The sequence below is a fragment of the Melanerpes formicivorus genome, unplaced genomic scaffold, assembly GCF_026170545.1.
Source record: "Melanerpes formicivorus ecotype bairdi unplaced genomic scaffold, bMelFor1.0.p_v2 SCAF_20, whole genome shotgun sequence".
In the NCBI taxonomy this organism is placed as follows: domain Eukaryota; kingdom Metazoa; phylum Chordata; class Aves; order Piciformes; family Picidae; genus Melanerpes; species Melanerpes formicivorus.
This window is the reverse complement of record NW_027142372.1, coordinates 623464-645637: the sequence shown is the minus strand read 5'-3', so window position 1 is coordinate 645637 and position 22174 is coordinate 623464. Positions and strand designations below refer to the sequence as shown.

The following is a 22174-nucleotide window of genomic DNA, read 5'->3' as shown; positions in this document are numbered from 1 at the left end:
ATTCCCAGGCGTTTCCATTCACATGTTGAAAACATTGAATTTGGTACATGTGGAAGGGACTCCTGGAAAGCAAAATAAGGTAATTTGGCCCTACAATCAAGTTTGCAAATGCAAATCTGTATGGGGGTGTAATAGTCTATGTTATGGTTCTAAGAGCAGACTAGGAGCTCTAAAAAAAAAACAAAACCAAAATGTTCTGTGTTTTCAAGTGGTTGTTTGAGATATCCTGTCACCAAATTACTTTTGGGGTATTTGATTTTATTCCCCAAAGAGTTACTTGTATGTAGCAATTATGTCCCACTGACAATGACTGATAGCTAAAAAGCCATCAAATGTTTAATAGAAATTTAAGAGTATTACTTCTGCTACCTCTGTCCAGCACAGAAGTATAACTGGAAAACATTCCTGACTGGTAACAATATAGGTAAGACGTTTTGCCTACTAATCATAGTATCATAGTATCATTCAGGGTTGGAAGGGACCACAAGGATCATCCAGTTCCAACCCCCCTGCCATGGGCAGGGACACCCCACACTAGATCAGGCTGGCCAGAGCCATCTCTGGACACGTTCAAGAGTCTTAATGTCCTTCTTAGAGTCTCAATGTCCTTCTTCTTACTAAATGTGGCTTTCAGTTTTCTGTAGTACTTTCTAGTTCTCCTCAACTGGCAAACCCCCCTCTATTAGACCAGAATTTCCACTAGCTTTTGATGCAAGTCTGGAGGGAAGCAGGAATCCATACATGTGTATTACACACGTGCTTCTATAGTAGAGAAAATACCACTACCCTCTCTGCAAGGGACTGATAAGTGTAAAAACTGCTAAGTTCAGTCATAGCTACAGGCATTAAGGGCATCTGGGCTTTCAAGACATTTAAATGTTAGGCAGCTGCTGAGCACTGCTAGTAGCTAACACGATTCACCCATATATGCAGCAGAACAGGGTACAGCCTCAAACTGATCCATTCTCTACATTTCCAATAATGAAACCTTGCTCAAGCCCTGCAGACATTTAAATTGGCAGCGTAAGCTATTCAGAGAATTATTTCTTCATCAGCACTCTTCTGTAGTTTATAAATATAACTAAGCAGTTCGCATTACTGAACTAATTAGGCCATAAAAGCAGCAGAACAACTCGTTCTTAATATGAAAGAGATATTTAAGTACAGCATACGTAAAACAGAATAGAGGAACACGCTTGGTGCAAATAATGAGCCAGTCATTTATAATTATAGAACAACTAATAAGCTAGATGTAACAATCTGGGCCCTGCCACAGTGCTGGAAGCCACACAAGCTTCTGTTCCTGAAATCCACACAAATAATCTCACAAAGATGATTGTCACCTTCTAGCAAAGCACTGGAACAATCCCAGTTCCATCTCTAAACCCTGAACAGTCTGGCACAGGACAACACATTACAGCACTGCTAAAACAAGATCTGTGTAAATACTTCCAGTCTACACTGGTGGACAGTATTCAGCAACAGGCTGCAACACCAGTACAAAAACTTCCTTAACTCTAGTACCTCGCACCTGAATGAGAGATGGTCCCTTGGGCTTTGTGATGAGTGAGTAAGTTTTGCATAATGGCTCCCTTAGCTATGCTATTCTGGCCACTGCAGCCGCAGTCAGCACTACAAACCAACCAGCAGCCACAGTGTTCTCACTTAATTTGGGATTTACTCAGGACTGAAAATATTTCAGTCAAGTTCCAATTGCTTTTTATCCTCTTTCTTTCCTATCAAGTGAGACAATTATTCTTGTACAACTCCACCTGAATTTTTCCACTGAGCCATAGCTGGTTATTTTGACTTACACTGTTAGCATTAGCTGGTAGTGCAGCATGGCCCCATATGCAGTACTTGTGCCTCCTTGCTGCAGAGCCTTGCTGCAAGCCATTGCCTGTGCAGTAGGCTGACTTCTAGGCAGAAGCAGATGTGTCCACAAGTATGTATCAGAAAATAACATTTCTCTTCCCTGAGCAGTTGTGGATCTTAAGTAAATACACAGCATTCACCGACTTTTAAAAGGACACAATGGAAGCTAAAGCAAATTCATCTTATGAATTAATGTAAATAAGATTTTTTTTTCCAGTAGTACTGCAGCACTAATCAGCAGTTTCTTCTACTTTTGTTACTTAATTGGCTTTGCCAAATATAACTACAGTTTTTGAAAGAGGTCAGTCCCATCAAAGAGCTTGCTTGCTTGAATCCAGCAAAAGCATTTCAGGAAGTGAATCATTTACAGTAGCTCTCTGCAGAATCAGATTGCAAATGGGCTGTCAACAGTGATCTCATTTAACAGGAGATGACAGTCTAAAACTGAACAACACATAGTTCATAAACTGGTTACAATAACATTTAAGAACCTTCAATACCTTTCCACGTCCAAAGGGGTTTAAGAAAAGTTTAAGTAACTACATGACAAGATTTTTTTCGTTGTTACCTTTTGAAGGCACACAAAGTACTTCTTGCGTATACCAATTTTCACAAGTTTATGGATCATAACCCTACCACGACCTCATCAGCTGTAGCAAGTGCTATATTCCTTCTGCCACCACTCAGTGCCCTCAAAGAGACAAAATTTAGCAAAGAAACCATCTGAATCTCACACATTAAACACATCACAAGACTCTGGTGTTTGTTTTTCCTTCATTCTGTACCCACACACACTAAAACATTCCTAAACTCTCCCCCGTAAAGCCCATCCAAAGTCAAGTCTTAAAACTGGGTGATCAAAAGTAATCTCATTTTCTTCCAAGGTAAAATTAAAGGCTTTGTACCTGCTAGGAACCATGTTCATGGCTCAGTGTTTCTCTTGTTACAGCTGATAATGTAGCTTAATGGTGTAATCGACTCTTACAAGGGAAACCACAGAACCTTGAGCTCAGGTTCTGGCAGGTAAGTAAAGGAAAATTATTGTCAAGGAGGTGTCTTTGAAAGCAGGTTTTTTATGTTTGGAGCCAGAGAGCAAACCCAGAGCCTAATCTTTGCCTCTCTGCATTCACAGTTATCATACAAGCAGCTGCAACCATACGCCATACTTTGTGTCATGCCCCACACATCTGCAGCTCCAGCCTGTGCATGCACAGTTGGGTCTGTGGCATTTAGCTCTCCTTTTGTGGAGCTTCTAGATAAAACACATGAAGGTACAAGAGATTTCCTTTCAAACCCAACCCAACAGCACTGCAACACAGAATAACTGTAAAAACAATCGGCAGGGACCTTTGTGGGTTCCATGGCCCAAAGGCACATTCAAAGCAGGGCTAACTCCAAAGTTAGATCAAGTTGCTCAGGGCCCCAACACTCTTCTGTATAAAACCTGTTATGGTTTAAGCACCCAAACTAAAAGTGCTAATGGGAGAGTTGCAGCTCATTTACCTGAACATAGAACTAGTCTCTAGAAAACTGATTCTTTGGTTTGACTGCTTCTGTGCCTGGCCTCAGCAGGCAGGCATGGTCCTCCTCTCAGGTTTGTTCTCCTGGCTACAAGGGTAGGTCCACCAACCCAAGCACCCAGAATGCCAAACTCATTGTGAGGCTTTAAGAGCCCTGTGAGCAGTTAGTACAGCTTCATACTGGAAACCACATTTGGAAAAAGATCTGCTTTACTGGGGCTGTGAACAGAGTCCTCCATAATGCACAGACAGAACACCCAAACATTCAAAGCATTTGTCTTGTGTTTTAATGAAACAGGGTGCTGGAAAGTGAAGAAGGAAGGAAAGCATATTTAGTCTATCCCACCAGCAAGAACCACAGTTCCAGTCAGAAGGGGAGGAAGGCATCGCTGAAAGGAAATGGGAGGAGAATTGACTATATGCTCTACACAGAAGAAGGTCTCTACCTGGAATGGAAAGTGGTGAGTTTGAGAATCGACAGAGACATAACTCACACAAAAAACTTGGCTGGATGGCACTGCACCCTGTTCCACATAGGTTCAAATTCATACTCCAAGGAGAACTTGCTGCTCTGCCATTTTCTACTCAGGATGCAAGTACCAATTTGTAACCTTACTAGATAGACTTAAGATGAAGTTAGGGGTTCTGGTAGCACCTCTGGTAAATATGCTGCTCTTCAAAAACAAACAACACACCTCATTTCCATTCCTTAATGCTTCAGCCAGGCTGTGTTTTGGCTGACACGCCCTCTATACTATCCAGTTGAAAGACTCTGAATTAAATCTATTGTGCCTTTTCTTCCCATGTACAGTAACATCTGCACTGCTCCTGACAGAGAGCTATAGTGTACCTGTAGGCAGCCCTCACCTGGGCTCACATGCCAGCAGCCCAAATACTTCATAATCTTTCCAAGTGTCTGGATGTTCTTTTATTATGCCTGTTAAAACATACCTAAGTTACAAGTGTGTGACATGCAGGGAGAATTTGACAGGACTACTCCAAATAAGAATTTACAGTGTTACACTCTGCTTCCTGCTGTAGGACTGTGCCTTACAGAGAGCTGTGATGAAAAGCAGAAACTAGATTGCACACTTACTGCTCAAACCCCAGAGCACAGCTGCAGAAGCATGCAGCATGATACCAACTTGTCTGCACTCTGTGGACCCAGCAGCTAGGTTCTGTTAAAGCTTCCTGTTTCAGATATATAAATGCCCATGGCATGACTGTACAGTAAACCCATCTCACATTTTGCACAAACAGCAACAAAGCCAGTCTTTGAATAGTTTTTAATCCAGGTGAGATCTTTGAGGCTTATGCTGGCAGCATAAAGAGACCTAAAACACCTGCACTTCCTGCAAGCAGTTGCCAGAGTACTGGGCAAAGCAACTCCCTGGCCTGTAGGAGGGGGTGACTCCACTGTATCAAATGAGCATTAGGGCTGCACCACCCCTCTCTCAGAAGGCAGGAAGCAGGCAGTGTTTTCTACAGAATGGTTCACTTGGTCCTACAAAACTGCCAGAACAATGGCTGCATTCAGGTGCAGGGATCCCCATCACTTTAAGTTCCCACAATGCTCCTCCAATGAAGCCAGGATTCCTTCTCAGATGCATACCATACCTCATATGGTACAGCAAGGCCCTCCTGCCAGGTGAGGGTCTTCTTACACCCATGGGTTACCTACAGCTGCATTACTGATAAGGCTATGGGGAACAACATAGATGTTCCTGTAAGTGGAAAGAAAAGGTGCAAGAGATTTCACTCAGACTAGTTCAACTAGTATGATGCAGATGGTTCACCTCACCAAACACACCATACCACGAGGCTACCATTAGCTCCATCATGCTAGACTGGTTCCATGTTAACACAGCAAAGGATTTTGAAAGAAACCAGAAACTTACATGACATAACAGAGTAGTTTTCCAACTCGTTTGTTACTTTTGTTTTCCTTCTGCAGGAAGTGGAGGAGTTCAGCTTTATTACCCAGTTAGCAGGCTTGACAGACCACCTACCAGTAGCAATGCGCCTCATGGTGTCTACAGGAGAAGACGACCCTTAAAACTGACCAGCTTTGAGAGATCAGAAGAGGGAAACGTCAACAATATTAAGAAAATGTCAGAGGATAAGAACAAACTGTTCTAGTGCCATGTTAGGAAAGATGACCAGACCTGACCTGGGCTACTCCCAGAATGTACCAACCATGGTAGCTATAAAAAGGGAAGAAAGAGAAAATGTTGTGCCCAGAAGCCATGGTCAGAAGTTGCTCAGGCAACAGGGCAGGCCTGTACGACAATGCTTTCACTGTGGACTGAACGGAACCAAGATGGAAGTCCTAATTCCTTCTGAACCAGTGCCATTCTTACTAAAACATGTTTTTATACTAATATATAGCACAATTTAGTTTGTAATTAGTCTGTGAGTTAGTGATGCTCAATGGTTTTTTGCATAATTTCTTTGTATAACTAAGAAGCTAAAGCTTTTTCCTTTTTTTAGCCTGTTAAAAGTTGTAGTAGCGTGCTTGCATCAGTAGCATGCGCCCGCACTGCATGCCACTCTGAGATAAACTAGTCAGTAAGATACCATGAGGAGTATCAGAATGGAATCGAGTTCAAAACCTAGATACCAGCCAAAGCAAGGCCTTCTGGGACTGGCAAACCCTTCTGTCATTACAGATAAGCCTCTAAACAAACAAAAACTCACTGATTTACAGACCAGTATCATCTTTCCTGTCCCATTTATGGACACTTAAAAGATTTGAATTTAAGACTTTAACAACACAGTTCCACACCAGCTGTGTTCCCACTGAAATTATGAAGTGTTTTGTCTAAATGATGACTCCAGAATTGGGCCTTTAGCTTTCTAAGATCAACTTACTCCCTCAAGAAGTAAGGTTCCCGTCTAATGCCTTTTCTTTTGTTCCCATAGGTGGGGCAGTCCTGAACTATGGTACAGGACAGTAGGTATGTTACAGTAGTGAATAGGTTCCTGTAGTACCATTGGTAACACCCAAGCCAACATTCTGCCTTAGCTAGAAAGAGTAACTGGGAAATAGCTTGTAAAATGCATGCTAGATATAGAGTTAAAATAACTGTAAGTGACATTTAGGGGGGAAAATGTAGAAGTATGTGATTGATAAGGCAGGATAACCTCAGCTTTCTAAAGGAATCTGTACACTGAAGGGAAAATGTAGCACGGCTAGCTAGAGAGTAGAGAGTGGAACTGAGACTCTCAGCCTTAGGAATCTACTTCCTAGGAGCAGGGGGTTTGTGTCTGCCAGACATGATTCTGTTTGTTACACACTCACAGGCTTTAATAGGGGTCTTGCCATCTAATTCATGTGTTCTTTCCACTGCAGCTCTTGAAACGCGGGCTCCTCTCTGCCACCTTAGCCCTGTGACCTGACCTGCCCAGCCTCTGTAACCTTAAAAACAATGAAAGCTGAGAATTGGGTCCATGACAAGACTTGCCAGATTTAGGGATTTAGATTCAGAAGGGTCTGTGTTGCTGGGAGAACAGTGAGATCCCTTGCATTTTAACTGGGACTTAGTTTCTTCTGCCTGCTTCCTCAATTTTAGTGTTATTTCCTCTTACATGACCAATTCCCTGTGTTAGAAGAGTTAATGTAATACTTGTACTTATTCCATTAAGTAAACTGTTTTAGTTAAGCTGGCCTCAAACTCCTGAAGATGCTCTTGTATTGTTTTAGTTTACACCTGCTGGGAATCAGCTTGAGCTAAATCAGAATAGATTTAAAGTAAAAATCCCAGTCTGTACAGCCTCTGGTACTGGCTTTGTTAGCTAGAGCAAAGAAGGGAACTTTACTTAGATCAGCCTAATTTCCAAGCAGAGAGACTTACCAGTGACAAGAGTACTGGACTGTACTGGCTAATTCCAAGCAGGTCACAGGCCACTGCTCTCACTCTCCCACTGCACCCAGCTCTGACATGATTTACTCCTCGTTTTCCAGTCCTTGGTGTCCCTTCAGCAGAGACTGCCTACAAGTGTACTGTGCCAAACCATGGGGTAGTCTGCAGGTGTCACCCATGGGGACTCAAAAACAGAACCAGACTTCATTCCCCTTTTTGATAAAATTAGGAATTCAAGTTTACAGCATCAGAGACTTCACTGTATTATCCCAGTGCATCACCCTTTTCCCACTTTGTATGTTTCTCTTTATACTTATGTGCAATGTGCTTTTCTGGTTTCTTATCTCTCTGCCCAATTCAGAAAAACTTGTATGTGAAACAATGCTTTTAATCCTCTTTTCTACCTTGCTTGTATTTTATTAACCTTTTTAAACAAACAGACAGTATCAGTAGCAATTTGTGTGCTGTCCAGCAGCTGTTTCTCAGCAACAAGATAAAACACAAGGTACAGTATTTTTTAATAGCTTTCCTAACAGTGTAAATTACAATTTAGTATTGACCTCACCAAGTATCAGTTGCAGGAGCTGAATCTGACACTGTGTGGGACAGAATAATAAAACTACTGCCAAACAACGCTGCATTATCTACAGTAAAACTAACATGGTCTCAATTACTTTATGAGAGTTCTGTGGCTTTGTACTGGCTCAAAAACCAGGCACTTCTGTCAACTTTCTGAGAGATGCTGAAAAATATGCTTTCAAATTGGAAGTAAACTGTTTTAGAGTTTGGTGTTCTTAGTTTCTCAGTGCTAGAGTTGTCAAATCGTCTCTCTAAACACTACACATATTTAATAAGTCTAGGTAGCTCTTAAGTAATTTACTGTCTTAGAGGTATAACTGCAAGAGTCATGCCGGGAGGTGCAGCACTGTGGCACCACTGCACAGATGCTCCTTGGTTTTTTGCATTGATCCTGTGCCTTCTGCTGCCACGGGATGCTTGCAGTAGTCAGCATGTACCTTATACAGGGATTCTGAAGATGGCATTTGCATGACAGAGTAGAGTGGGGAGAACATGCCCAGAAAATCCAGCCCTGGATAGTTCTTTCAGATGTCAGACCCACTGTGCTTAAGGGCAGCATGACCCAATTTATCAGTAAGGTATTATTTATAAGAAATTGGAGTTAAGCCTACACCACTGTGCTTATCCCACCTGGTACAGGGATTCCAGGTATCCTCAGGAAGTGGGTGGTAATTGCTGAATTGCTGTTCTTGCTTTAGTGACTGCCACCCCACAGGGATACTGCAGATGAAATGCCATCTGTTTTTATAAAAGCTAGGCGACATCATCTGTTTCTCATCAATCTGCATTTTACAACACTCCTAGAACACATGAACAAAAGACACAAACGAGGAGAGCCAAAAACTAGGAACTTCCAGAAGTTCTTATAAAGTTCGTATCTCTAGGTAACTTCAAAAGACAACCTACAGAATGCAGCCTATTTAGCACATTCAGATCCAGTTAATCAGCATGCCATTTGAGGGTCTGAGGGACATGTAATCCACCTGCTTTGCACCACAGCTCAGCCAGAGGAGTAGCAGTGCCTAGTGTAACAATCATTTAACCAATTCAAGTGGTGGCCAGACAGTTGTATTCCATTACAAACTGGATGCTTAACAGAAGCTGTCTAAAGCAACCAAACTGCACCACAACAGAAGCCTGCTGTAGAGAAACCCTGAGAAAGCTGCTTGGTGTCACCACTTTACTTGCCTTGTGCTGGTTTTATGACCAGGTTTTGTCTCAGCTAGTCTGGCTAGACCCTCACTCCTGCTTGTTGGGTAAGGCAGTAAGACTTAAGGAACTTACAAATCCAATAAAGAATAGCATTTAAAAATGGCCTTTGTTTGGTGGTCCAGATAAAACTGATATGACTGTCCCATTTGGTCCCTGTGTTACCCCAGGATCACACAGCAGCACATCAGTGTCAGCACATATCAGCAGCTCAGAAAGGAAGCATTTTTACCTCCTCCTGCTCTACAGGATGAGAACAGAAATACAATTCAAGCACTTTGAAACACTCCCAGTTTTATCAACCATTACAATAAGGGTCACATTGTTACTGAGGGTCTCACCTTTCCATGCCATCTTGTTTTAAATAGAATCTTGATGCTTTTACAGACTTGTATTATTGCTGAGGTTTAGAAATCCTATAATAAGAATAACCTTTTTTATTTCAATGATTTTTCGGTATTGTATCCTTCTGAAACCTAATGTTTTTATATGGTAAGCACACACCTTCCAACATTTTGTTATAAATGTATTAAAAAATTAAAAAAATAAATATTTTCCTTGGTTTCTTTGCCTGCAACACCACCACAATCTCAGACCTGATAAAAACAAGGCATTTTGAACAACAGGGAGGGTTTTTTGTCTCTTATTGGTCCTGAAAGGAATAACTGGTTGATGCAAACAAGGTAATAAAATTTCAAGGCTCAAATGATTCTGTGCAGTGCACTTTTTTTGGGTTTTGTGATGTAGAGTCTGACACCCTCAGCAAAATGTGACTCTAAGATGCAGTCTGGTGGTTAGGTCAGGTATGGTCTCATTGCATGCTAAACCTGTTCTACTGAAGCTGCAGAAGCAAGTACTTTTAATTTGTCCTCCTCCTTGACCTCTATGGCTCAAACAGCCCCTGCACAGATACAGCCAGCTCCATTCAGAAGCTCTGCACCTTCAGACAAGCATTCACAGTGGGGGCTGCAAACCCAACCCCAACACCTTGCACTAAGGCCATGCTTCAACTACAAGGCTATCCATACTGCACTCTGCTAGTGTTTAAGACTACAAGAACCACCTTTTACTGTGCAGCTGCACATCTTCACATCTCAACAGTTATCTAATCCCTGAACTACTGGAGAGCAGCTCTGTGTCTTTATACTGCCCAGAGGTAATTAAACAAAACAACCCTAGGGACATAGGTCCCTAGGAAATCCAGGGAGTTAGACTGAACCACTTGGCAATTTTTAGTTTTCTGAGCAGTCCTCAAAGACCTTTACAAAAACTGTTAGGGAATTCCACCTCAAAAGAGTTCACTATCTCCATAGAAAGAAGGAGACCAGTGGAAGTCATGAAGGAAGGAATGAGAGTTTCTTGTGATTAGCTCAGGAACTACTCCATCTTGTGAGCCAGGATGTCAGAGATGGATCTCTGCAGCTCTCTCCATTGCCACACAGGTGGTTTTTGTGTCTGCATTCCAATGCTGCCACAGCACTGCACTGTAACAGACTTTATTCTCCAGTGGTGGATTTCCAGAACATGCCTCCCCTCCTATACCTGGCCTGTTTCCATTGTTGCAGCTTACATTATTACCCAAGCATTTCACGAGTTCCTGTCTATGAGGTGCTGTAGAACCATGAGGTATAACACAACCATTTCTCGGATAGTTTGCATCTTCCAGATGTTGAACTAAGAACAAGTACAGAAAACTGTAACTCCCTCCTGCTCCCTCTGCTTCAGCAGTAGTAGTGCACTTTGTTACGAACCCATGACCACAGCTGCCTGTCGGTCAGCACTGTAACTGCAACACCATCTGCTTCTTTGGCTACTGTACAGATCCTCTTGGCAAAGAACCTAAGAAAACACAATCTCCACATCCCACTTAAATTCCTTCTCAGAATGCTGTTCAAACTCTTATTCTTCTAGCCCTCTTGACTATTTAATACTTTGATGTTCCATTCTCCTGGTTGCAGCAAATTGCTCATCTCCATTTCCATGGCCTTTCAAAAGATATGCTCTTACCTTCTACTGCTGTTTGTGGCTGCTCCAAATTTCCCATCCACCATTCCCGGCTCTGTAAGCACATTTTCCTCCATATTGTCCCTATCATTCAGGGAAGGCTTCAAGCAGGCATCTGTGAAATCAGTGAGCAGGGCTGGCTAGAAAGACTGTCAAGAAAACGACAATCCTCTTTCTCATCTTTTACATAACTAAAAATTCAATAAAACTAAGGATAGCTACCTATTGGGTCTGTGTACCCAGAGAGATCATGGAATTCCCACCAATGTTTTATCTGGGCTGCATATTCATTCACTTTCCCTCTTCCCTGACCCCCTCAAAACCCCTTCATAAGCCTGACAAGTGTTTTGCTCTACTGCAGATCATCTGAGCTGCGCAACTGGTGCTCAGCCCTGCACATGCTGATACCACTGCCACTTACAACAGAGGATTCCCCAGCTCTGCCTTCGCCATTTGTCACATCCCCTCACCCTCCTCCTGCCTGACTCACAGGCTCTTCAGGGCATAAGACCACATCACTGCCCCATCTTTTATACGGCATGCAGCACCACATTGCCAAGGAAAACGCTTCCTAAGCACCAAGAACCATCTAAACAGTCAGCAAATCAAAAGAGATTACCTGTAGTAGAAAAGTGTAGCAGCCTTCCTGTATACTTTAAATACTAACTGAATATAATCACAGAAAATAAAGGGACCTTTTCCCCATGTTCCTGTTAACATACTGGCTTTCAGCTGGCTTTCCTGTCTGTAAATTGCCCGCTTCCTGGAAAACAGCACCTGCTGACTCTGGTCCTCTGGAAACATCCCTAAGCCAATGCACAGTTCCCACTATGGCCAAGCCCTCTCCCTTCTTTGAGCAAACCTTTGATGTCTCCAAAGCCAAACCCAGCAGAACAACTCCAAACCACTTCAAGTACCAGGGTACAGATGGTAAGCCAGGATGTCAGAATATCCTTTATCTGTATCAACACTACATATTGCTATAGCTCCAGCAGTTTTCATTGTTATACTATATCTGCTACTACAGGCCTTTTGCAAAGCTCTGCTAAAGCTCCTCAAGTCATGGCATCACACATTCAAAGCAACAAGAAGCTTTAGAAGTCCCATTCCTATTTGCGACCGTTTGACTCTTCCCAAACCCCGCAACAAGATGTGTCAGATGTGTCTGATGAGATCAGTAGAGACCTTAATAATGTGATCCTGACTGCAGTGCTGTCATCAATATACTGAATATTGAGACTTCTGACCACATCCCACCCTGCTGAAATGGAATTTGCCTCACAGACACACACGGTAAACACTGTATTAGCTAGAAACTGACATAAATCCTTCTGCCTTAAGGACACAAAGGATGATGGCTAAGACACTGCAGTGTTAGAGCAGAGAAATAGAGCTGCTTGTGGAGAGGACAGCAGCACATTTGTAAAGCTGGAGGACACATCTACACATTTAACCTGGGAAGTATGTTTTCACAAATGCTGGAGTAAAATGACCCACAGAAGTTAAGATGCAGGTATGGTCAGAACTGCTCTATTCCACAACAATTTTTCTGATGTTAAGATTCTGGATGATGCAGTAAAACAAAGCAATGGGGTTTCCAGTGCTGCCACAGCATCACCTGCTCCAGAACCTGCATGGGCAGCCTCCAAACATTTTGGTATTTGAAGCAGCAATGCAAGAGCTCAGAAGCTGAAATTATCCAGTGGCAGTATATTCTGAATGGATCTGCTGTAAATGGGGTTAACATGATGAGGAGATGATAAAGCATTTCTACATGAAATGTAGTTAGGCACCTTTGTTCTCATTAAAGAGGTTTGTGAATTAAATCAGAATGCTATCAGCTTGAAGACTCTGACCCTGCTAACAGTTTGGGTAACAACCTCACTAGCTTTTCAGAATCAGGTACAATTGTTACCTTCTTTGTGTTTGGCTGCAACAGATTCTCACATACTTTTCAAATGCAAATCCAGAATTTTGAATACCCAGCAAACTCCAGCTGGATCTTTCCCCACCATTAAATCTCCTGAAGTCAACTGCCACACTGTCACCAGCTTCAGCAAAGCCATTGTTGAGTGTTTCTCCCTGCTCAGTAGGGACCTTCAGGATATCAAAGAGCAAAAGGCAGCTGCAAGGTCTGATCGACATCAACTGGAAAAAAACACCAAACCATCCTAGGCCTAGCATGGTGCCAAGCACTCTGCTAAATATATTGTTAATGAAAGGTGTATCACACAAGACAAACTAATTCTCAGTGCACAGCCTGCTCCCTTATCTCAGCCCCAAAATAAGACTGTTATGAAACTGGTATTGAAACCCTCTATTTTGTTACTCCCTGGTTACATATAATTTCTTTTCCACACTGGCCAAGAAAGCTATTTAGAGCCACAGCAAATTCAGACATTTAACAAAACATGTCTTGTATCCCACAATAAACACATAAGGACTTCATACAGTAGCTACTTCATTAATTATTAGACTGGTGTTCTTGGAACTCTGTGGTGTTTCTGACATAATGGTGCTCAACCTGGTGAGGTGCTTCTTGCCCACAGGTGACCTTGAGTGTCCTTACACCTCACTGCAAAAACCTCAGCCCTACCATTCTGCAGCTGTGGGTTCCGAAGTCAGAGCAAATTAGAAGCCATAAAGGCAGCGTTTATTATACACTGATGGAAAGAAAGGCTGAGTCTGGTTAAATGCTAGGCAGCAGCTCCCTACCCGATACAAGAGGTCCTTGTCCAGACCGAGGTTCCCAGGGGCTGACAATTAGAAGGAGGTTTCTGACCACAAGAGTAGAGAGTTTCAAAACCAGCTTTCAAATTACCACATTGGAATGCAAAATAAACAAAGAAACATTCCTCTCTCAAACCCCAGTGCTCCTCAAACACAGTTTGATGTATTTTTAAAGAGGGGTTATACACATGGGCCCTACTACAGGGCAGAACTATACACAGCAACCCAGAAGGTCCTGCTTTTGGTTTGGGGACAGAAAAATACAGCATTTCTCCTGCTTCTGGACAGTGACCTTCAGTTTTGTCTTTTTAAAAACTAATTCATATTTGTCTCCACATTTTAAACATGGACACAACTGGTGTGACAACTACAAAAATGGCAGCATCCTAAGTGGGAACACATGCTGATGTCAAGGCAGGCTTCAAAGGAGAATGGCCTGAAAGGCACCTAAAAGGGCCATGACACAGCCCTAGTGCAAAACTGGTGGTGCATGGTGACTGCCACTGTGCAACAAGGAACATGCTGCCAACTGCATCTGTTCATCAGCACGTCTACAATGGGTGATTAGAGGAGTTCAACTCTCCATATGCAACCCTGACACTATCCAGTTCACAAGAGCTGCTTAAATGATCTGCGGTACTGGTCCCTCTTTTGGAAGGGAAACACTACTTGTACCTCTACCCTGCCCTTCATTCACATCCTCTATAAACAAAATCCCCAGCCTGGCAGTGCAGGCATTGCACACGTTACATTGACAGCAAGAGCCTGGCCTTGGAAGAGCTTCTTGTCCCTGACAGGCACAAAACCCACTGAAATAAAATGTTTTGTCAGCATACACCCCTGAAACCTGTGGAGCGCAGCAGTTTGTTACAACAGACATAAAGCCTGCTATGTACTGACAAATGAAAACATGGTGTTTAGTAGATTCTTCTTTGCCTGCTTACCTTTTTGGAGGCTTTTTTTTCCATGTATTTTTCAGGGTATGTGTCTTGGCCTTATGGTTCATTTATTCTGCTATGCAACACAGAGAGAACTGCTGGTTTCTGTTGAGCACTAATCAGGGCAGTATGTGGAAACCTAAACCACTGCAATCTAAGAAATAATTATTTAGATCATGAAGGAGATGCAACTTCCCTAAGTTTCAAGTAAAACACACACATACTAGGCCATCATACTGCAATTTACCAACACAAGACCACAAGGTGTTACCATGCTGTGTTCACCAAGATCATGTCACCACTTCTGTAGGTAGAAATACCTTTTACTGAACAGAAGTGTGAGTCTCTGCCTAATTCTAGGAGACTCCTTGGCTTCCTTTTCTGTTAGCTTCTGAAACCTCCCCTTTGCACTCATGACAGAATGCTTGGCCCACAGGGCACAAGGGAGATTGGAGAAATCATAGCATCATAGTATCATTCAGGGTTGGAAGGGACCACAAGGATCATCTAGTTCCAACCCCCCTGCCATGGGCAGGGACACCCCACACTACATCAGGCTGGCCAGAGCCTCATCCAGCCTGGGTTTAAACACCTCCAGGGATGGGGCCTCAACCACCTCCCTGGACAACCCATTCCAGGGTTTCACCACTCTCATGGGGAAGAACCTCCTCCTTACATCTAGCCTGAATCTCCCCACCTCCAGCTTCATTCCATTCCCCCTAGTCCTATCACTACCTGAGATCCTGAGAAGTCCTTCCCCAGCCTTCCTGTAGGCCCCCTTCAGATACTGGAAGGCCACAATTAGGTCACCTCGGAGCCTTCTCTGCTCCAGACTGAACAGCCCCAACTCCTTCAGTCTGTCCTCACAGGAGAGGTGCTCCAGCCCTCTGATCATCCTCCTGGCCCTTCTCTGGACACGTTCCAGCGCCTCCACATCCCCTCTTGTAATAGGGGCTCCAGAACTGGACACAGTACTCCAGGTGGGGTCTCACCAGGGCTGAGTAGAAATGAAAGTAGAAATGAAAGAAATAGCCATGGGTCTTCAACAAGGCCAAGGGTTCATGAGGAACAATACCAGCAAGGGTGGTTTAAGGAACCATCACTACTAGATTTGGAGTCCAAAGACCATTTTAATCAATCAGGTGAGAACACTTTACCAGAGACAGTAACAGAGAGAGCTGGGGTTGCAGGTAGCTGAAGCTAGCCTGAGCCACTTAACACAAGAGGTAAGAAATCAGTTGTTTTTAAAAGGAGTGAAAAAAATTCTTTTAAAAATGAAGAAGGCATGATCAGACTTTGACATACAAACATTTCCCTCAGAGTCTTCACCCTTGCATGTACACACTACAACAAAATTAACACTAACTAACCCAAAACTGGGCTCTGTAGTTTCCTTTTACCCCTCACTGCCCCCTCCCTAAGGAAACAAAAGTTATGAGGTAACATGGAAAACTATCTTTGAATGGGGCAGAACCCACAAACCCCTTTACATACTGCCTGCCTTTCTGTCAGTCAGCATGGCTCAGGAAATGTCTGGTTTATCCTATTATTTGTAAAGGCCTAGCTAGAAGGACAAATGAAGCTTACAGCTACATTAGACCTAAAAGGAAACAAACTTTAGTTACACTAAACTAATAAAACCCCAAACCAATCAACCAACCACTGTCTTTATTTTTATACTTCTAAAGAAAGAGGCCACATGTGTTCAAAGCATTTTCTTCCTCAACAAGGTATCTGTTACAAGGCCACAGGGCAGTGGCTCTGCTCACACAGATGTGTTATGGAGAACACCCAAACAGTATCAGCTGGAGGCAAGAGACCCTAAACACTCCTGCTGTTTCAACACACCAGCAGCATGAACGTTAAATCCTAAAGCCACTGTCTTGGTCCTCAGCTTGCTTACTGCTTGGAATGTTGATTCCAGTGCCAGAATACATACATGGCAAAATAGTAAGCACAATTATACGGTATGACTAGTGCTTCCAGACCAGTCCATTACAACGTGTGTGCTTGGCTTCCTCGGCCTGAAAGTCACAGAGACACTGTTACTCCTGAAACAAGGCAGCCTCTACGCCAGGCAAGTCTGCTGCCTCCTGCAAACCACTGGACGGCAAGCAGGTGCCAACACAACTTATTTTACGTGGCCAACAAGGCGGCTCGCTGTAAGGTGCCGAGCCGCCAAGGCAGCGAGGCCGGTCACAGCCCAACAGGAAGGGTCACCGCGGCGAGACAGCCCAGGGCCCGCCCGGCGCGCCCACGACGGCAACCCTGAGCGGAAACCGCTCGACAGATTGCGCCGCAGGGCCCCAGCCAGCCCAGCCCTGCACCGCCTTCCCCGGCCCGGCTTACAGCGGCCTTCCCTCGGCGCAGACTCGATGCACTGCTCTTGGCCACCGCCTCCTCCGCCGCACAGGGAATGGGGTAGGTGGGACGATGCCTGCACCCTGCCCTGCGGCGGCCAGAGGCAAAAGTGGCGCCCAGCCGGGCTGAGGAGGGCGCCTGGCCAATCAGGGCCGGCGCTGCTCCCGAGAGAAGCGCGCCGGTAACGCCAGGATAGGACAGTCCTGGAGGCAGGGCAGCCTGGCCTCGCCGCCATCTGCCTGCCTCGCCCTCACGGCCTGCACTGGCAAGCTCAGGGCAGTCGGTGTAGTACTGAGGAATTCTGGACGCACTAACAGCCCTTTCCGGCCAGAGCAGGGGTGCAGTCATCAGCCCCTCATTATAAACGGCATGTGGTTACCCATGGAGCACGCATCAGATTCTGCATGCAGACCTGCAGTACAGTCACTTCAACCATTCCTAGAAATGCTGCAGTTGAGATGAAAGAGGACAGTTTCAAGTGCTGCCGTGCAGGCTCTCTCCCTCCCACCCCATTCACTGCCACAGCTTGATTTATTTGCTCATTCTCAGGGTTGTAATTAGCTTCTTAGATACTCCAAGCAATCACTTTATGGAGCACTGCCACAGCAGGATTCATCAGCCTTGAGACACAGGAGTCCACTCAGTCCACTGCAGCACCCACTCTTTCTTTGAAAGCAGGAGTGCAACACTTCACCTGGAGAGTGTTGTGCAAGGCAAGAAAGAGCAGAGGCTGAGGGAAATTTCGGGAGCAAGAGAGGACCCCACAGCAGACAGGCTGCTGCTGCAGCATGTTACACAGGTATGCTCCAGCAAAGCCCCGAGGTAGAATGGGTTGTCTGTCTTGTGTGTAACTGGAAGGCTAAGAAACCCTGGGGCTGTGCCTGCATCACTGCAAAAAGCGCCACCAGACCTGCAATTGTGGGGCTTTCCCTTTGCACGCAGGAAGATAATCAGCTCTCATTCTTTCATTACTGCCCCTGTCCACAAAAGAGGCATCTTTAAGACTCAAATCCCAGACAGAATCCTGCTGGTGGAAAAAAAAAAGCAGAAGTGGGTCATCTTTGTGACAGTCTTTCAAAACAGAAACAAAGCCCTACAGCCTTGTAAATATAGAGTCTATATACTAAAAATATAATTTTTATCTAAATATATACATTTTTATATATGTTTAAAACCCTGTGGGTTTAATTACTGAGGTACCCAATGATTTACTGCCCCTCAGCCTTTATCTGCAGTATCTCAGTCAAACCTCATAAGGCTGCATCTCAAATCACACTGTGCTAAGGAAATGAATGATTAAAGCAGAGCAAGGGAGTCAGGGGATTAGTTTATTCTGTGTGGCCTTGAGCAAGTCATTTTTAGCTCTGAGGCCCTAATCTTATAGTGAGCCTGGGGCAGACAAAACACTTGAACAGCCACACACTCAGTTTGTTCTCATCTGAAAACTGAGGATAACACCAGATACCTCTCTCTGAGAAGCATCCTAATCGTTAATCTGCATTAAATTGCTTGGAAATGGGAAGTTTTAAAATGATTAAGTACCAAACCAAATTAACATCTCACAGTGCCACTGGAGTCAATAAGGTGGAATGACAACAGAAGCACCCATTGTATTCATCTCACAATAGTCACTGGAAAAATCTAGCACTAGGAAGCTGTGATAGTCTCTTCCCCTCCTAACAACCAGCTGTAACTACAAATAGAATACAAAAAAATAAGTGACTAAATGAATTACTTCTGAACTGCATCCTCTATCTTGTTAAATGCAGGAAGCCTACACAGAGCAGTTTCAAAGGGACTAATGAAGGAGAAAAGCAAGCTCGAGGATCTCCGTCTTTGAATTGCCCTGCCTTCAGACAAAAGGTACCAAATAAAGGAACAAATCTTGCAGCTGCCCATGACATAGAAAACACCCTTACAGATGCATGACAATCTCACTGTCTTAAAAGCATTCATTCTGTGTACTCAACACACTGCTGCTGGCCTGCTGTTTATGGTAGGTATAAGTCCTATTAGTCTCACCAGCAGTTGTCACTTTTTGTGCTAGTTTCCCATTTCTGTATGTCCAGTGCATCTCATAACATCACAAGCATTTCATTTGCACACACGAGGAGACAGCTGCATTGCCAAGCGTAGAAATGCGCTAGAAACGACACAGCGGCTCCTCAGCACCCTCTTGTGGATCTGTGGTAACCACCGAGTCAAACTTCATTACAATTCACAGCGACAGGAGTTACTATTTTTGAACGGGAGTTAGATGTGAATGGCAAAAGTGTGTGCTTCAAATTCCTGAATAAAACCTGTGCCTTTAGTGCAAGCATCTCGTGTGCCACTTTAAGAAATGTGCCAGTTTTGCCCTGGCTCTCAGGCAGCAGATGAACTGTAATACTATTAGTTCAGTGGTGGCAGGGGATCCTGTTTCTATTAAAACATCCATCTATGCCTGCAGGCCTAGTCAGGATCAAAGCTGTTGTCATTTAGGAAAAAAATTGCCCGTGGTGGCCAGACAGAGTAAGTTTCCTCCATGAGAAAATAGGATTCTTGCTCTGCTTATTAAGATGCCAGTAGCCAGAAGCTCTTCCTTGCAATGCTTCTGTCAGGTCTGGGAAACAAATGGGAGTCTGAATGGTGCTACTGGGTAGATGTGTTTTTCTGATCAAGTGGCTTTCCTCCCCCCTGTGTGTGTTTGCAGTAAAATGGCCTGTGGAAAAGGACAGCGACAGAAGCACTTTTTTTGGTTTGTTTTTGCATACATCTGTAAGGAATCCCAGTACCCCCCTGTAAGCAGCTGTTTTCCACACAATTTACAGATCATAGAACCCTGGAAGGTTTTAAGGCCAAGCTGCATGTGGCTCTGAGCAATCTGATCTAGCGTGAGGTGTCCCTGACCATAGCAGGGAGGCTGGAACTAGATGATCCTTGAGGTACCTTCCAGCCCTGACAATTCTATGATTCTATGATCACAGAATCACCAAGGTTGGAAGCGACCTCAAAGATCATCAAGTCCAACCTGTCACCACAGACCTCATGACTAAACTATGGCACCAAGTGTCACATCCAATCCCCTCTTGAACACCTCCAGGGATGGGGACTCCACCTCCCTGGGCAGCCCATTCCAATGGCAAACAACTCTCTCAGTGAAGAACTTTCTCCTTAGCTCCAGCCTAAACTTCCCCTGGCACAGGTTGAGACTGTGTCCTCTTGTTCTGGTGCTGGGTGCCTAGAAGAAGAGACCAACCCCCACCTGGCTACAACCTCCCTTCAGGTACTTGTAGACAGTGATAAGGTCTCCCCTGAGCCTCCTCTTCTCCAGGTTAAACAATCCCAGCTCCCTCAGCCTCTCCTCACAGGGCTGTGCTCGAGGCCTCTCCCCAGCCTCGTTGCCCTTCTCTGGTCACACTAGATTTTTAAGTTCAACCTCAAGAATTCACAGAAGCCAAGGCTGATACATACACTAAATACTCTTAATGACACATTGAGAAAAATCTCTCCCCAAGTCACCCAGATTTGTATCAACACAGCTATGTTTTTTATGTACCAAAATTTAATGAGTGGTGTGATTTATGTGGTCAGAATTTGCTTCAGCATAACAGCTTCCAGCATGTTCTAACCAAATCCTCAAAACAGTTTCAGTGCCTGTCTAAATGCATAAACATAACCAGCAAGCATTACTAATGCTGATCACACTCATATGCACGAGGTTTCTTGAGCATATCTATCAGATAAGTAACTCACAAATGCTATATCATGCTCTGCATTCCAGCTTTCCAGCCTTTTAAGGTTTTTTGGACAGCAGTGATACAATTACTGCTGCAGGTGTATTGAAATGGAATGTACTTCTCCTCACATGCAGAGATATAATTCATTTTAATGGCCACAGTTCAGCTCTGGAAGCCCAGTTCTGCAGGTATGTGAGCTACTCCATCTAGCCCATGCCCTTCACTTTCACTACACCCACCTCTGAGCACCTCAGTAGTCCCAAGTCTCACAATACCAAAAGGGTTTAAAAAGGACACCACCTCTCAGTCACGGTGCCTAGTATGTAGTGCAGTGCCCACATATCTTCACTGCATCTAACACTGGGAGCACAATACAAATTCTCATCGATGTGGATTCTTCCCCTTGGCATTTTAGCAAATATATCTGGTTTTTCATTCTCACAAGACACACTCCTAGGACAAGGAGCAATGGATGTAAGCTGCAGCACAGGAGGTTCCACCTCAACACAATCGGGAACTTCTTTACTGTAAGGGTCACAGACCACTGGAACAGGCTTCCCAGAGAGGTTGTGGGGTTTCCTTCTCTGCACACTTTCAAGGCCCATGTGGATGTGTTCCTCTGTGACCTGAGCTAGATTGTATGGTGCTGCTCTGGCAGGGGGGTTGGACTTGATGACCTCTTTGGGTCCCTTCCAACCCCTGACATCCTGTGGTCCTGTGATTCAGGTACCTACAAAGTTATCTTTGAGAAACTTAACACTAGATATTAAAATACTATAGTTTTAGTTGTGATATTGTTCTATCTTTTATTTTTCAAACATATAAATTCTAATATATTGGTTTAGTTCTGTGTTCCTCTTGAAATTCTGTATGTTTCTGTTAGACCCAGAATAGTTTGTACAGTTAAATGCAGAGCACCTTCAGAAGCTCTTCCTACTGCAGAACAAGAACAGCAGCTTGTGTCAGGAGGCAGTACCTCAGGTTATCTCCTCCAGGAGAGAAGAAGCCATACAATATAAGTCTTACCTGTTCAGACTTGCACAGCTGTCTCTCTTTATCATTTAAAAGGCTTGGCCATATTACTGTTCCCTCCACAACTGTACAGCTCGTGTTGCAAACAAACAGATTTGTACCTCCATACTTTCTGTGAGCTAGGCACAGTGTATCAAAATCAGCAATAATTGTTTTAATGAACAGTAACTGATATATTCCTATATACTCCAAGTTTGTCAAAAAATAAGAGTCTGAAGCTCAGGATCTTAAAAGTACAGTTCTGAAAAGTGAAATCCACAGATCTCCATAGGAGCTGCAGGTTTTCTCTTCTAATGAGTCATGTGTTTCATTGCTTCCTCACATCTGTTAACTGTAAAGACCTT

General features: G+C 43.9%; 1 protein-coding gene and 1 long non-coding RNA gene across 6 annotated transcripts in view; one reads left to right on the top strand and one right to left on the bottom strand.

The window, feature by feature from the left end:
* SMPD3 (sphingomyelin phosphodiesterase 3) overlaps window positions 1-9752 on the top strand; it is a 120740-nt gene extending 110988 nt beyond the window's left edge. For all 4 annotated transcript variants that reach the window (XM_068150482.1, XM_068150481.1, XM_068150483.1 and 1 more), the window contains 2 exons: window positions 3694-3856; window positions 5350-9752. In XM_068150482.1, coding sequence (XP_068006583.1) covers window positions 3694-3856; window positions 5350-5451 — 265 coding nt within the window. In that variant the 3' untranslated portion in view covers window positions 5452-9752. The remainder of the gene's footprint in view (window positions 1-3693; window positions 3857-5349) is intronic.
* The window catches only part of LOC137447195 (uncharacterized), a 34561-nt gene extending 17340 nt beyond the window's left edge, over window positions 1-17221 (bottom strand). Inside the window, exon 1 of one of the 2 annotated variants that reach the window (XR_010988813.1) lies at window positions 17068-17221. This is a non-coding gene — a long non-coding RNA (uncharacterized lncRNA). Of the gene's footprint in view, window positions 1-11053; window positions 11478-17067 lie in introns of those variants that run through there. The other variant, XR_010988814.1, reaches the window with a different exon arrangement.
* Between the last annotated feature and the right edge of the window lie 4953 nt (window positions 17222-22174).